We start from the raw sequence: 16,808 nt of genomic DNA on the forward strand, positions 1-16,808 counted from the left end.
CATGTCTCACTGGGTTGGAGCTCCATGCACGTGGGGGAGCCTATTCAGAATTCTGATACTGAGGGAGATTGATGATTAATTGGGTCATATTAGTTTAAGTATAGTGATTGAGTCGCAAAGGAGCTGGGGTCAGCCACTTGCCTCGCTTAAGGATCTCCTCTGTGTTGGCATGACCAGAGAGAGTGAAACTGTCGTACCACGCGGCCACCATATTGTTGTTTTCTTGCCTAGGACAATCATTTCTTACATGGCAGACTCCGGCAGATACCATCTTTGAAAAGGTTGTCCTAAATCATCTTTGCCTTACTATGCGCTGAAATCAGAGGCCATGTGGCATACGTGTCCACGGTGGTGATTTTCAATATAGTTGTGCTGAGGTTCTGCTGCCAGAAACTCAGAGGTTCCTCTGCCTGTAAATGAGTTACAGAAGTTGGGACACACAACAAACCTCTAAACACAGAAATCATGGCAAAGTTAAGTAACATTTTCAACACTAGCATCCAGCTCAAATGGTTTTGCCTGCTCAGGGGCAGGCACTGGGAAATCAGAACCCACCAGATGTTCCACCCCTCTTCTTCATGAATCTGTCTCTAAATCATCAGTCTGAACATGAAGCTATTGGGGTGGGAGGGAGGGACCCTACCAGGTCTTACTATCCACCTACATGCAAATGAGCCTCAAATTTACACTTGAGGGCTCAACCATTGAGGGCACTCACCCCAAAAATCCTGAAGTAGAAAAAAAAGCTGTAGTCCCTGAATTCTTATATGCTAAGCCTCAACAAAGCAGAGTACTTCTGAACTTCAGTTAAATGTCCTCTGCCCTAACACCTTAGTACAAGTCAAAACCCATCATAGACACTCTGGATGCTCTCGTTAACCAAACCACAAAAACAGTAAAAAATCAACTCCCCCTGAAATCTCTATCATTAACTCAACCCGCTCCTGTTCTGGAAGTGTGCATGGAAGAGACAAATTCATAACTACGTTGATGCAAAGAGCGGCAGATCTTCTTGGCACTTACCCATAGATGTCAAGGACGCCAATGAAGGAATGCTGCTTGCTGGTCGTGTGCAGAGCTTTATTGACATGTTCTACAATCCAGTTGAACATCTGAGCATAGATGTGCTTGGCCAAGGCATTCCTGGCGTTCATCGCCTGCTGCACAGACATGGTCTTTACGTAGGTCTCGGACGTCGTCACCAGCTTGCGATGGCATAGCCAGTTCTCCATCTGGTCGTGCTCCAGCCCAAGCAAGTCACAGAAAATATTCAGATGCTCATCTTCATTCTGCAAGATATACACAACAAATGGTCAGCAAGACAATCCGCGACAATACAACACTTCCACACGGCAAAATATCTGAACGTCTGTGCTTAGGCACTCGTAAAGGGTACTTTGGGTGTTCTAGTCTCAATGTTACCAATCTCTAGTACCATGCATTACCATTGATCTATTTATCATCAGTGGGGTACGCTTTGATCTATCAACACTTCGAGTAAATATATTAGTCTGATTGTCATATCACTGCATGCCGGTGGAACATCACTTTTCCAGTTGTGGTCTTCGATTTCACACATCGATGCAATCTGCCAGTTATAGACTTCAGCGTTAACCAGCGATGCCCCGAGTAGCAGTTGAGCCCCTTGGCTTAGCTTCCTGTGGCCACCACTGGTCTCAAGAATTATAAAGTCAGGAGTGGAAAGAAAAACTGAACAGAGTTCCAAGAGCCAAGCTTACTTTCTGTAGTTTGCACTCCTCGCCCGTACTCCACAACGTCTTGGGCCGCATCTAGAGAGCTGGGTAGTGGGTAAGGCTGGGACAACCTTGTGATGCCATCACGGAGTCAAAGGTTATGCGAGCTGACATCCACTAACCAACGTATATTGGTAAATTGAGTCATTTGGTTGAGTCTGGGGAATCTGAAGATCCCTGTCTGTCATAGGTAAAATGACAGAGGCCCCTGGTGGTATGGACCAATCAGAAAAGGGCATGGAGCTTTCCAATGTATACCAATGGCCACTATGTAAAGACCAGCTATAAAACACCAACTCCACCAACTCATTTAAGTTTACTGAACCTGGTCCAATCTGTCCTGTTGTTTTAATTGAAGTGAACCAAGGTTGCACTAAGAAGCCTGAAAACAATGTTACGGAAGAGGAAGGCCCAGGATGGCAGACAGACTCACAGACATGGAGGCGGCAGGAAATACATCATAGTGTCAAGGTATCCTGTACAGGTAACATTTTATTCGAAGGGGCATATTTAAAGGGAACAACTGCGAAGTTAAAAGGATAATAAATAGGTGTCATCAAAACCAGTGAGATTGTTTTGTGTCTCTGCTTCCTGCGATGAAGGCAAGCCTTTTTTTGCAAAAGAAATGGTATATACATTACATCCATAGTGCATTTCGGTCTCCTCTTCATCTTGATATATTTATATGCAAATGGCTTTGCCTATGTAAAGGCACAGAGGGGCACACAGGTCATGCAATTCAAGAGTGTTTGTCTAGTGAAAAAACCTATTTTGCTTTCCACACACTAGTGTAAATACAATTTCCGCTTTTGCTAATTTTGCATGGGATGCGCTTCCCCAGCCAATATTTATTTCCAGGCAATAAGCAATTCCGAAGCACTGCAAAAGAACAAGGACTATCGATTTCTGCAAATAAAGTGGCTTATTAAAGTGATGCAAAGTTTTGACAGGTTTTACTAGACAGTCGTTAAAATGGATGCGTAAACTGCTGGAATTCAAGCACCGTGGACGCAAGCTCATGACTGGCTCAGACCCAAGGTATTCAATTACAACAAAAAGTAACTTTGTCAGCAAGGCCTAGATACATTTATTAAACCACATTATGGCACGACAAATGTCAAAGCCTTTATTACTCAATCATCAGAGAACCTGCTTTCTAGGAAGGGTATCTAGGAAGGGTGTTCATCGAAGGTCAAAGCCTGAAAACACCCATTACGCTAATGGCGCACTTTCCCTGAATGCGCCACAGCGAACCTTGAAGGTAATCCTCTTGTTGACTGGGAGTCGTCCCATGCAGAGGGGGTGGAGCCGAGTATGAGGACCTCCGTCTTGTCCGAGTTCAGTTTCAGGCGGCTGGTCTTCATCCACACTGTGACAGCCTTCATTCCCTCGTGTTGGTTGGATTTGGTGGTGGCCGGGTCCTTGGTGAGGGAGAGGATCAGCTGGGTGTCGTCGGCATACGAGATGATGTTGAGGTGGTGCGCCCGGACGATGTTGGCGAGAGGTGCCATGTAGATGTTGGCTGAGGGATGATCCTTGGGGTACGCCGCAGGTGATCGTGGTGGCTTCGGATCAGAAAGGGGGAGGCGGACTCTCTGGGTTCTGCCATTGTGGAAGGAGGTGATCCAGTTCAGGGTTTTGTCGCGGATCGTGGAGGCATGTGCGCAGGGAGCGGTGGCAGACAGTGTCAAAGGCGGCCGAGAGGTCCAGGAGGATGAGGGCCGCGGTATTGCTGTTGTCCAGCAGGGCCCTTATGTCGTCGGTGGCGGCGATGAGGGCGGTTTCGGTGATGTGATTGCTTCAGAAGCCGGATTGGGAGGAGTCCAGGATTTTGTTCTCCTCCAGGAAGTGGGTCAGTTGTCTGTTGGCGGTCTTCTCAATGACTTTCACCGGGAACGGGAGCAGGGAGATGGGGGGGCGTGGCTAGCGAGCCACAATGGCGGACGCGATCTAGTAGAGCTCCGCTATCCTTTCCCCAAATTATCCTGTAAATGACGATCCTGAGGTGCAGCCGTTGTCCCAAATGCCGGTGGCAAGGTGCTGCGGGGCGACGGGGATGCCGGTGAAGCTCTGAAGAGCTGTGGCGGCGGAAAACGAGCTGCGGAGCATCAGAGTCGCCTGGCCCGGAGAGCAGTGAGAGGCGATAGATCGGGAGGGCCGCGGGGCTCACCCTTCGGAGATTTGGCGGCCGGAGATAGCCGCGGAACGGCGGCGGCTGCTGTGAGACGGCGAGCGGCTGGCAGAGGAGATCTCCCCCTGGATACGGACGCCGCAGCGCGGATGTGGTGGAGGAGGCTGCGGACACACTGACAGTGAGGCGCTGAGGGCGCTGCTCAGCGCCCTGGGACACACTGCGGCTGTGGGGGGCGCCCCGGTGCAAGGAGACTTGAAGATCGGCCCCTGAGAGCGATGCGTTTGGGTGCTGCGACCAGCGGTGGCGATTGGCGACGTATGCCCGCTGGGGGCTGAACAAACCCCGCGCAATTGAGGACTGTCAAGAGCCGGACACATCGGGCTGGTGCTGGAGGTGGCAAGGAGACGCGGGGCCCGGGTCATGGCGGCCATCTTGCGACCTGCCCGCCGCGACTGCACACCGCAAGGCGACACGGACTGAGACGCTGAGGAGGCGACTCCATCGTGACGGGTGAGGTGGTGGCTGGCCCTTTCGCCGCAAGAGAAGGATCGGGTGGGGGCGCCCCCCTGCGAGTGCCCGGAGCTGCCTGCTAAGTGCGGTGTAGACAGTGAGACTGAGTGGGGAGTGCGTGGACCTTTGACACCGCGGGACACACAAAGAAGTGGGCCCTCCGCCACTGCGCCTCAGTTTGGAGGAGGGAGTCAGCGAGGAATGCTGGGGAGCAGGAGGGCTGCTGTTGTCCTGGTGTGGCGCCGCGAGCGCTGGGTCCGCGACGGGAGCTGCTGGCTGAGCTGCTGCGGGCGGTTGGGGGACCGGCACAGGCGCCTGCGGTGAAGAGAGGTCGGCGGAGGGCGAGGATACACCTGGAGATCCGCCCCGTGGGGGGGTGTCGGTGCCTCTGACTGGGGAGTTCCTGCCTGGCTGCGGCCTGCTGCCACCGGGGTGGGGTTGCCTTGTGCGTACTGAGGTGTGCTGCCCCATCTGGCTCCTGTAGGGTGCAAGACAGAGGACACCGACCGGGGAGTCTGGATGGTGGTCCCCGAACGAGGAGGCAGTGTCGGGGGGCACAGGTGGGGACTGGCCGGCTTCTGGACCCTGTCGCGGACTCCACTGGTGGACTCTGCCTAAGGCTGGGCGCATGTGGCGATTCCTGTGAAGACGGACCTGGTGGGCCTTCACTGAGGGCGCTGGCTAAGCGAACATCAACCGCAGTCTGACGGCTGTTATCCTGGGGCGGTTGGTAGGAGGACGTCGCAAGTGCATCTAGTCTTCTGGTGACTGGGGGCGGATGCCCACGGCGCAGCAACTAGTGATGGGCCGCATGCGCCAGGCTGCAACAGGGCCCGCAGCAGGCGCCAACCTCTGATCGCGCCCGCCTTCATGAAGGGATGAAGGAGGGACCAACATCATCCGCGGCACTGGCGGCCAAGATGGACTCTGTGCTGGCTGCAGTGGAGAGAATAGGTACAACTTTGGAGCACACCAGGACGTCACTGGAGAATCGCATCGATAAAGTCACATCTGACTTTACGCTTCTTCATGCGGATCACCGCAGTCTGGCGGACAAGGTTGCCACCCAGGGGCAGACACTGACGGAGCTGCAGCCGGTCACTCGCAGTCACGCTGCTGCTCTACAAGACATGTTGGATCGTATCCATGCCCTAGAAGACAGGGCGGAAGATGCAGAAGGGTGCTCCCGTCGCAATAATGTTCGCGCCGTGGGCCTGCCGGAGGGAGAGGAAGGGCGGAATCCGGAACAATACGTGGAGGACTGGCTGCGCGCAGTCATGCCGCCTGGGAAGCTGTCAACCCACTTTGCGGTGGAAAGAGCTCATCGTGTGCCTGCCCAAAAGCCGCCACCGGGAGCCCGGCCGCGCCCATTCCTGTTCAGGCTGCTGAACTACAGAGACAGGGACGCAGTTCTCAGGGAGGTCCGTAATATGAATGGTCTTTCGGTGAGCGGCAGTCAAGTGATGCTTTTCCTGTACTACACCGCGCTGGCAGCGTCGCAGAAGTAATTACATGGCAGTGAAACGCCAACTTCGCAAGCTGGCGCTGCCGTACTCACTGCTGATCCCTGCTAAATTGCGTGTGGTGGATAAAGGGAAGACTCATTATTTTGACTCCCCAGCGGAGGTCTGGAACTGGCTGGAGGAGAAGGGACTATGGACGGGCCGAGGCCGGCCGACCCGGGAGATGGAGCCCGCCCCAGTAGGAGAGACGGGCGTCGTAAACGACGTAGAACACTACGCGAGATGCCGGTGCGGCCAGCGGCTCCAACGCCGGAGAAAATGCGACAGGAGCGTCAAAATGTGCTGCAGGCGGTCACGACACTGGCCAGTCCGAGTCAGGTAGACTCATCGGATCAGGAGGAACGACCCGAGGTGCTGGTGAGCGGGTCAACGTCACCGTCGACCTCCCACTCTGAAGCTTTCGGTGGGCCGGTGGTTACCCCACAGACTGCGGACGGTATCCTGGACTGAGAAATGGCCTGAGGACTATTGATCGTGCAAGTATCTCGAGGTTGTCTGCTGTACGTGGGTGGGGAAGAGGGAGAGTCTGGGCCCTGGAACTGGCCTAGTGGACCTACCGATCTGGGAGGGGGAACAGTTGCGATCACAGCTGCTTGATCATGTTGGGCCTTCCCAAGGGGGAACAGTAGACGGGAGCGGTTCCCGGGGGCTTTGCCGGTACCTCACTAGTCACACCGCTCACCACTGGGTAACACTCCTCAGCGGCGCACCACGCTCGGACGGCACACGGGAACAGCGCAGGCGAGCTTTCATTCACACGCTACTTCCCCCAGGTCACACCCTGACCTAGTTTTTACCCGCGTGGGGTTACGTAAGTTTGGACGGGCACACTTGTGCGATTCGCCCCAGCCATTAAGTAATTATTATTGTTATGTTGATTTTGTTACCTCAGATCACAGCTCCCTTCCTTCATTACAGCGCAAGACGGTTGTCACCGGCCCCGAGCCCGGTCTCCCCCGTCACAACGCAGCTGCGACATGACACGTGTTAACATTATTACGTGGAACATACGGGGCATGCACACTCCCACGCGGAGGTATTCCATTTTCACCTACTTACAGCGACACTCAGCCGGCATCGCACTATTACAAGAGACTCACATGACACAGCCCGAGTTAGAGAAGTTGCGAAGGCGCTGGAGAGGCCAGGTGTACGGCACAGTGTATTCGGCACACGCCAGGGGCACCCTTGTGTGGGTCAGAGCGGGCGTTCCGTTTGTTAGCGAAGACGTGTCTGTGGACACGGAGGGTCGGTACACGCTGGTACGGGGAAAGCTGAATGGCCAATCTATACTACTGGCTTCAATCTATGCCCCGAACGTTGACCAAATACCCTTCCTCGCACGACTGTCACTGGCATTTACGCCACACGCTGGACTCCCCTGGCTGATTGGAGGGGACTTTAACTCCGTCCTGGATGTGCATCTAGATAGGTCGTTCCCTCCGCTCCGTGCGACGTCCGCTGCTTCCACGGCCCGCGCGTTAGTCGACTGGCTTTCACAGTGGGGGGTGCTAGATATCTGGCGTACCTTGTGCCCTGCAGATCGAATTTATTCATATTACTCCCCTACAAATGACCTACACGTGCGGTTAGATAGGATAGTGGGATCCTATCTACTAGTGGCGAACGCAGAATACCTGGGGCGCGCGCACTCTGATCATAACCCCCTGCGGCTTCAACTTAGCTGGGAGGCGGGTCGTGCTCCCATACCCACGTGGCGACTCCAGCCTACGGCACTGGAGGATCCGGAATTTCGCTCTTCAGTGGAAAACGCGCTCCTCTCCTATTACGAACTCAATGAGGATACGGCGAGCGACGCGCGGGTGGAATGGGATGCGCTTAAAGTAGTGATTCAAGGTCATTGTTTAGGAACCACATGGAATATGCGGAGACAGCTAGCGGGGTCACTTACCCGCCTCGAATCCCGGCTGCTGCAGCACGAGTGGGAAGGGGAGGGGGCGGTGACCAAGCACAGCAGTTGGCAGATCTGCGCGCCAAACACGCTGAGCTCCTGGAGCGCCTGAGGTGTCTGAATTATGCGGCACTCACGGCCCGCACGCACGCATCGGCTGACAGGGCGGGCCGGCTGCTCGCCTGGCTATTAAAACAGGAGACCACCCGAATCCCGGTCGCGACGATACGCACACCGGAGGGAGAGCTTAGGTGCACCCAACGGTAGATTCACAGGGTCCTGGCAGACCACTATACACAGCTGTATCGTGCGCAAGGTCACTGCTCGGGAGATGATCTCGAGCGGTTTATTGGACAGGCGCAACTGCCTATGGTCACTGCAGAACAGGTGGAGGGAGGCCCTCAACTGTCCCCTTACATTGGAAGAGATAGGGGACGCCATATCCTCCATAGCATTGGGAAAAACTCCAGGCCCAGATGGGCTGCCTACGGCGTTCTATAATACTTACCGAGAACATCTAGTGCCACACCTCCTCAAGGTATACAGGGCGGCGGTTGAGGCGGGCACGCTACCTCCCTCGATGTGCGAGGCCTATTTGGTGTCTCTGCCCAAGCCGGAACGGGACCCTACGGACCTAGGCTCTTACCGCCCGCTAGTGCTCCTTAACACTGACTGCGAGATCCTAGCCAAGGTGTTGGCGGAGCGTTTGGCGCCAGTGGTTTCACACTTAGTCCATAAAGACCAAAATGGGTTTGTGCCAAAGCGCAGTACGTCCTTGAATCTGAGGAGATTTTTTAGGGTGGCGGCAGACAGTACACGGGAGTGGCCGAGGGCGGGCTGCCTAATACTTGATCTGGAAAAGGCATTTGATTGCCTGGAATGGCGGTATCTCTCAACGCTTCTGCTGAGGTTCGACCTTGGCTTGGGGTTCCTGCAAATGGTGGGTCTCCTCTACAAGGATCCTACTGTGCGGGTGCGTCTGGGACCGTATATATCCGAAGCCATACCGATCTGCAGGGGAACCTGGCAGGGATGCCCACTGTCGCCGCTCCTGTTCGCTCTGGCGATGGAGCCCCTGGCAGCGACTATAAGAGAGCGGATGGGGGCTGGCATACCACTGGGGGACGCGGTTCACCAGGTGTCACTCTATGCAGACGACCTGTTGGTGTACGTACGGGATGTCGATGACATTCCACCTCAGCTGGCCTACATTCTGCGTGATTTTGCTGCCCTCTCGGGACTCTGGGTGAACGCTAGCAAATCTTGCCTCTACGCGTTCGGCGAGGGGCGACAGGACCCTGCAAATATCTTAAATGGCACCAGAGTACAGTGGAGGGGTGACACCTTCAGATATCTGGGACTCCACATTTACCGCCAACCGGCGGACTTACTAGATGGCAATCTGGGCAGGGCCTTCACGGCCATTAAATCCCAGGTACGCTTCTGGAACTCGCTTCCGCTCATGGTCACAGGTAGAGTGGCACTATCCAAAATGGTGATCCTCCCGCGGCTTCTATACTATTTCGCTAACCTACCTCTTTACATCCCAGCAGCCTTCTTTACTAAGTTGTCACAGCTCCTTAGGGACTTCATCTGGGGGAATAGTCGTCACAGGATGTCCCTTAAGAAACTATACCTCCCCATGGACCAGGGAGGCTTGGCTGTACCCTGTTTTGAGCATTAATACCTAGCGGCCCAGCTGCAGTGGATAGCGCGTTGGTTCGCGGATAGGGGTCGCGAGGACACTGCGTCCATGGGCCCGCCGTACACACTTGAACAGTTGTTGGTGCTCTTCCATCCGGCCTCCAGGAGTGCTATCCCAGCCCCGCTCCTCCTTGCAGTGGCGTATCGCTGTTTCCGCAGGAGCCTTTTCCTTACTCGGCACGAGCTCCCGTATGCGCCGGCGCTGCCGTTGGAGGGCACCCCAGTGGGCTGGGACCGCTTACCTCCCTTACACTCACACAGTGGCGTGAGGCAGATATTCAAACTTTAGGAGACCTGTACCGAGACGGAGCACTCCTATCGTGTGACTTGCTTGTGGAGGAGGGGGGACTACCACCCGGACAATTCCTGACTTATCACTCCTTAGTTAGGACTTTGGTTGCTCGGTGGGGAGACATGTCTGTGGAGCCCAGCCAGCACCTTACTATACAGTACTTACACGTCATGGGACGGGGCTGCCATCTGATTCAGTGGTTTGCGGCATCACTGAGGACGCACACGGCGATTACCCTAGAGCCGCTTAGGCACAAATGGGAAGTGGACCTGGGAAGGCAACTTACGGATAAAGACTGGGAACGCATACTGAAAGGTCCGGTGCGTATACCTAGAAACATGCGCCTCCGGCAGATACAATAATTCGTTATACATAGGGCATATCTCACTCCCGCGGTCCTTAACAGTTACTTCCGTCACATGGACGGCGGGTGTCCTAGGTGTGCTGAATTGGGAGCCGATCTCATACACATGCTGTGGGGCTGCTGCAAATTACATTCCTACTGGCGTACAATTCATGACTCCTTACACACTATAACGGGACGGGAGGTATCATTTGACTGGGTGGTCTACCTACTGCATCACTTTCGCAGGACACAGACAACTAAGGTGACGTCCAGGTTTCTGGATTTAGGGCTCGTGGTCGCAAAGCACCTCATAACCAGGAGGTGGAAGGCGCAGGACCCGCCTCATCCGCAGGCGTGGAGGCACTCGCTTGCTGCTTGGGCCGGGGCGGAGGGAGCTGCCATTAGACGGGAGGAGACACTAGGGTTGAGGAAGATGCCCATAGCTGCGCAGTGGGAAGAGCTACTTCGGGCACTCAGGCATGCTGAGGAGGGATATGGGAGGGATGAGCAGGCAGGGGGGGGGGTTGTCGCCACGACGGGCAACAGGAGATCAGTCGGAGTGATCTCATAGGGTTCCACACACAACCTGCACCTAAATTGACCGATGAGGGAATACGCCTCTAAACACGCGATTATGTACCGTAGTTTACTCCCTACACACCATCGGGGGAGAGGGGGACCACACGGGGGGCAGGGGCAGCGATAGGAATAATGGAGCTGGTCTACTTGTGAGGTGGTTGAGGTTTGTTATGTTGGTTTTATTATTGTTTCTGGGAAGTAGCCATGGATTCGGCCGAGAGACTCAACGGGGTCTCCTGATGTGCTCATGCGGGGGAGTGCATGGCTGCACATATTAATGTTTAAGAGCTGTGCCTCATTAGGGGTTCAGTGCAATGGGGTGGAGTTTCCATGCTGTGACCCAACTACGTTTCTATTATGTGCGTTACGTAATGCTGTATCAATAAGGGAACTAGTATGTCAGTGAACTGAATTCCTGTACTTGTGTTTTGAAAAACTAATAAAAACAGATGATAAAAAAAAAACGGGAGCAGGGAGATGGGTCGAAAGTTCTTGAGGTCCTTTGGGTCTGCTTTGGGTTTTTTGAGTAGGGTGTTGATAATGGGACCCCATTTCATCCCTCGAGAGCCTTGCCCTCAGGAATAGCACTGACAGTGTGCCACCTTTTTGTGGAGTACCTCCTGACAGCTTCTTTGCCTTTGCACCCACATCCATGCCCACGCCCCCATGCAAATGAGGGAATGCCCTCTTGAGATACTGCTGGTGCTACAAATGTATTAGCGCTATATGTATTACAGAAGGGGCCACGCAAGCGTCTACGGCCCGTCTGCAATACCAAAGTGCCCCGGGTTGCACAAAGCAGGTGCACATGCCTGTTGTGCCCCCAAGGCACCTTCTATAATACAGTCCCCGGAGGGCAAAGAAAATACTGTATTCTATAGAAAACCAGAGCTACAAGCAGGGACTTGAAGGGGTAGCAGTACGTTCTGACCAATATAATTATTTTTAATGTTGTCATACTTACTGAAACAAATAAATATCTATTAATTATATGCTATTAAACCCAGTTTTGTTTACTTGAGATTCTAAACTAGTTTACGTTTCCGGGTTAAGTGTCTGACTTTTTTTTAGATACTTAACAAACACCACTATTTCAGGATGGATGTTTTGAGTGGGTCAATGTCATTTTACGGATTTTTAGGTGCCATGGACAAGATATATTTTGGGGATCAAAATATGTCAGAATAGCATTGAAGTTTAGAACTTATTTTCTAATAATTTAACCCTGCATGATGCCAAACAATGTGAATTATACTTAAACTTCACAGAAAAACAGCTAGAACATGCCTGGCCTGGACCCTTAAAATGGCACTGGGTAGAAAGAGACAAAGCAGAGGTGGAGGCAGGAAGAGAGAGCGAAAGTGAGAGAAACTAAGGGGGATCACTTTACCAGGGGTCCCCAGAGAAGGGGATGGCCCTGGGCAATTACCTACTTTGCCTATGCTTAAAACATGAATGAGTGAGCACTGTAGACTGAAGGCCATTGTGCATAATACAAGAGAAGAGAGCACTAGCTTTAGATGCGCTTCACAAGGATGTATTCACATCAGGACGCGTGATGTGAATATATCCTTCGGTGTAAAGTGGCTGCAGACTCAGCTATGTACGGCTGCTAGTGGCGTACCTGCTGCTGAGGGCGGGCCTGAAATGGGATGTGGTGTGTTATAAACATAAGTACAAGCCTATGTGGTTGGTGCCCAATGCAAGTGTGGCTGTCTTACCCTCAAAGCTACGTGTCAAGACCTGGCCATGGTGTGTGCAGCAGTACAGGATGGCTCTGCCTCAGACTTCTTCACCTATCATCATAACCCAGACATACTTTTTTTTTTCTTTCTTCTTCTTCTTCTTCTTCTTCTTCTTCTTCTTCTTCTTCTTCTTCTTCTTCTTCTTCTTCTTCTTCTTCTTCCCTTATATTGCTTCTTACAATGATGTCTTTTGGAGTTGGCAGAGTAAATGAGCCATTAACAAATCAGTAGGGCTATGGACCTTTGTACTGAGCAATCACTGAAAAGTTTCAATTTACGTATTTCCTCCAGAAGGTTGTTACTTTGTTTGATAAAGGCTCACTGGATGCTATAAACACATTCAACGAGGATGCATTAATTTCAAGAATTGGCCAGGTCAGCAGGTTTGATTCATGAACTTGTGTGTGTCGTATTGCGGACGGGCTAGTGCGTAAAGGAAAAAATTAGGTAACAGGTGGATGACTGGGTACAAGAGTTCAAGGATTAATGATCCAGTGCAAAGCTAATGAGTGATTGAGTGTACATGGATGAATAATTTCATGAAATGATTATTCAATTTAATGTGTAAGCCATTCCTCCTGGCTCTGCAGTACCAGCTCATTTTATTTCTCAGAACTGCAACCTATGCCATAGTTCGAGCACCCTTGTTCCTTCCTCTGGAGTACTGGCATTTGCTTTCAAGCATGTTACAAAAGGCAAATTCATAGATATGGCACCATGGGGAAAGGTGATCGGTCAGCTTTGAAAAAAACACAATCTCATCTATGTTCATCGAAGCAAGTGTCAGCACAAGAGACACCATCGCGTTGAATTCGTGATCCAAGGTACTAGCGAGGGACCTGCTTTAGTGTTGGACCACAATGTCTGCTCTTAATTAAATGCCACTAAAAACCCACTTAAGGATCCTTCATTTCCAAACAGATGATTTTTATGCCTTCGCGTTGCCAAGTTTATGGAATAAATTACTGATACTGCCCAAGTAATTGCACACAGCAATAACATGAGCGCCTATGTGGGCACTGATGCACATGTTTCGCTTATGCAAATGAAAATATAAAACACCAAGTGCGGGGACTCCATGGCACAAACAGGACATCTCGTCCTGGCTGATATCAATGGCTGTGGCTAGTATACACTGCTTGCCTGGCTACTGGTCTGCACGGTGATGCTCGCTTCACCGCACCCTCGCATGCAGGATCATTGAACTGCGAGTCATACATTGCTCAGCGACTGCGTGCTGCAGAACCAGTCTTTGGTGATGCACCGCACACCTAATGAAATGTATTAACCCCAAGAACTCTACAATTAAACCTCATTGATCATAATGTGAAACTCAAACAACTGACTGCATAAGAAGAATAGAAGATGATAATTTGCAGATAGTGGGGGATTTGAACATAGGCAAGGGACTTAGGAGGTTAATTCCTTCAGTTATGCTGGCTGGTTAGAAGAACAGGGTGTTGGAAATGGATGTTGAGGATCATATTAGTGTAAGAGCCACAAAAAGGAGAGTTCAGCTGGATTTCTGGTGGCTGGGATTGATAGACCAGTGAAGCACTAGGTGAGATGGTGTGCTGCATGAGAAATAAGTGACAAGTCACTGGTTACCATTCCCAAATTCATTAGTCTGAAGTTCAGACCAAACCCTGGTGCAATTTGGCCGTTGATATATATGAACCATTTGGATTTCTGAGAATGTCTTTGTTGAGCTTAATGATTATTAAAAGTAGTCGGAGGTACAGCTTAGAATCAGAACATGAGAAGATTTATTGGATTTTTAGATATGTTTTAACAGAGGGAATATAAGGAAGAATTGATCTCAGATAATTGTAAGCCACTTGTTGGCCAGTGGCCAGGAGATGGAGGCCCTCTTGAATATGGTGGTGATAAGGTGCACTAAGAACCTCAATGTGACAACCCTGCAGCAACAGGCTGGCAGAATATTTTTAACAGAGTAATAGAAGGTCAATTGCAATTGGTACCAGCAAATGTGGTGGGACGAAACTCTCAGGAATCTCTATTGGGCTTTGCGCATTACCATGCTTGTTAGTACAGGTGTGCCAACTGTTGTACCCTTAAAATAAAGGGTCACTGGCACTTTGCTTGACAAAGGTTGAATGGGAAGGGTTGATCATTGAGGGGAGTTTGTGATGTGAGAAGTAAAATAGAAAGACGAGAAGACAAGAATGTTCAAGATGAAGTTGAGTGACTTTGTGAGGAGGAAGAAAGATGTTGTAATGTAGGAAGGAGTTTCAGGAGACGTGGTTAGGTTACAGATGAATACGTTTATTGTTCTTAGATGATAAGTAGGTTTTCCAGTAAAGATGTAGATAAGGCCCCCACCAGGAGCAGCCTCCCTGCTGCTCCTGGATCCAACTGACACTCCACCAGACAGCAATCCACAAATTACAATGACATCACCATCCACACCAACATTCTACCCGACACATTAACACTGGCTGAGCAACAGAGGCAGAGAAACAGGGAAGATGCATAGTATAAAAGCAAGTATAAGAAGAAAGATCACAATGATACAAAGGAAACTTGCAAGAGAAAATGTCGCAAAATACAAGTAGAAAACAGCATTACATAAGAAACGCGAAATACTAGAATATAAGCAGAAAATTACAGTTACAAAAAAGAAACTTGCAAAGAAGATATTGTAAATGCAAAAATGCAAACAGCATTTGGTGAAATACACAAGGCACTTAAGTTACGACTATGCAGAAAGATGCAAGGAGGAAAAGGAATATTGCGACCATGCATAAAATGCAGCAAGATACAAGGCGGAAAAGGAATACATGAAAGATAAGACACACATCTCCTTCCTTAGCAGAGAAAATTTTAAACCAGAAAATTTCAAAAAGAAGGAAACTGTCCAAAAATGCAAAATGAGAAAGAGACATACATAAATAAGAAAGAAGTATACCACGAAAACAAACAATGAAAGAGTGCTCCGAATTACCACCACAATCACACAGGCTGGCCAGTCTGGCGAAGAAAATGGGAAACACGGACCACAACAAAAGGAAGAAGAAAAGACAAAGACTTACACCCAACCAGAAGGTAAGCAAGGGGTGGCTGGTACCCAAACAGAAAGCAAGCAACAGGTGACTGACACCCAACAAGAAAACAAGCAACGGGTGGAAAACACCCAGTCAAAAAACAAGCAACGAGTGGCTTACACCCAACCAGAAATCAGCAACGGGTGGCTTATACCCAACCAGAAATCAAACAAAGGGTGGCTTACACCCAACCAGAAAGTAAGCACGGGGTGACTGGCACCCAAACAGAAAGCAATAATAAGTAAGCAAAAGGTGGCTGACACCCAAACAGAAAGAAAGCAATAGGTAACTGGCACTCAACCAAGAAAGCACGCAAAGGGTGGCTGACACCCAAACAGAAAGCAAGCAACAGGTGACCGACACCCAATCAGAAAACACGCAACTGGTGGCATACACCCAACCATAAAGTAAGGGAGATCTACGCTAGGCCTGGGCGAAGCACTACGCTACGCTCGCGTAGTTTGCGAAGTTCGCGCTACTTCGCACTACGCGAACTGCACGTAGCACAGTGCGAACACGCGTAGCGTAGTGTTGCGTAGTGCTGCGGTCATTTTTTGCTTGCTCGCGACCGCGAGCAAGCAAAATGACATCCTGGCGAGACTTTTTCCTTGTTCGCGATCGCGAGCATGGAAAATAAACCTCCCGGCGAGATTCCCAACGCGAGAAGGTCAGGTTTCTCATTGCGAGGGGTCGCGTATGCTCGCGACCGCTCGCGATGAGAAACTACCAGTTCGCGTTGAGAAAGCTGCAGCTCGAGTAAAAATCTACTCGAGCAGCAGAAAACTACAGCTCGCACTGTGCAAGATGCCATTTTCAATGATTGCACAGTGCCGGTTGCTTGTCCGCACTGTGCAATCATTGAAAACAACATCTTGCACAGTGCGAACATGTTACTTCGCAGTTCGCGAAGTGCTACGCGTAGCTCGCGTAGTGCGAACTTCACTTTGCGTAGCTTCGCGAAGTGCTACTTCGCGAACTACGCCCACCCTTAATCTACACTCCATAGAAGTAAGGGAAATCTCCAAACAGAACACGCAAGGAAGATAGTGATCTAGATGGACCGCACCCCACAGAAGATAAATAGTGTAGACACATCTCAAAATGATACCACACAGGAAAGAAAATGAGAAATGCGCATACAAGCAATAATACACAAGAGCAAAATATGCATAGTAAAAGTAGATCAAGTAAAGGAGCAAAATAATACCCACTGACAACCAAAGAGAAAGAAAAACGAAAAACTT

At 50.8% G+C, this 16,808-nt stretch overlaps 1 protein-coding gene across 2 annotated transcripts in view; it reads right to left on the bottom strand.

Annotated features, from left to right (window-relative positions):
• MYO5B (myosin VB) overlaps nt 1-16,808 on the bottom strand; it is a 1,021,014-nt gene that overhangs the window by 406,162 nt on the left and 598,044 nt on the right. For both annotated transcript variants that reach the window (XM_085629682.1, XM_085629691.1), the window contains exon 10: nt 1,024-1,289. In XM_085629682.1, coding sequence (XP_085485808.1) covers nt 1,024-1,289 — 266 coding nt within the window. The remainder of the gene's footprint in view (nt 1-1,023; nt 1,290-16,808) is intronic.

The sequence above is a fragment of the Triturus cristatus genome, chromosome 2_1, assembly GCF_964204655.1.
Source record: "Triturus cristatus chromosome 2_1, aTriCri1.1, whole genome shotgun sequence".
Lineage (NCBI taxonomy): Eukaryota > Metazoa > Chordata > Amphibia > Caudata > Salamandridae > Triturus > Triturus cristatus.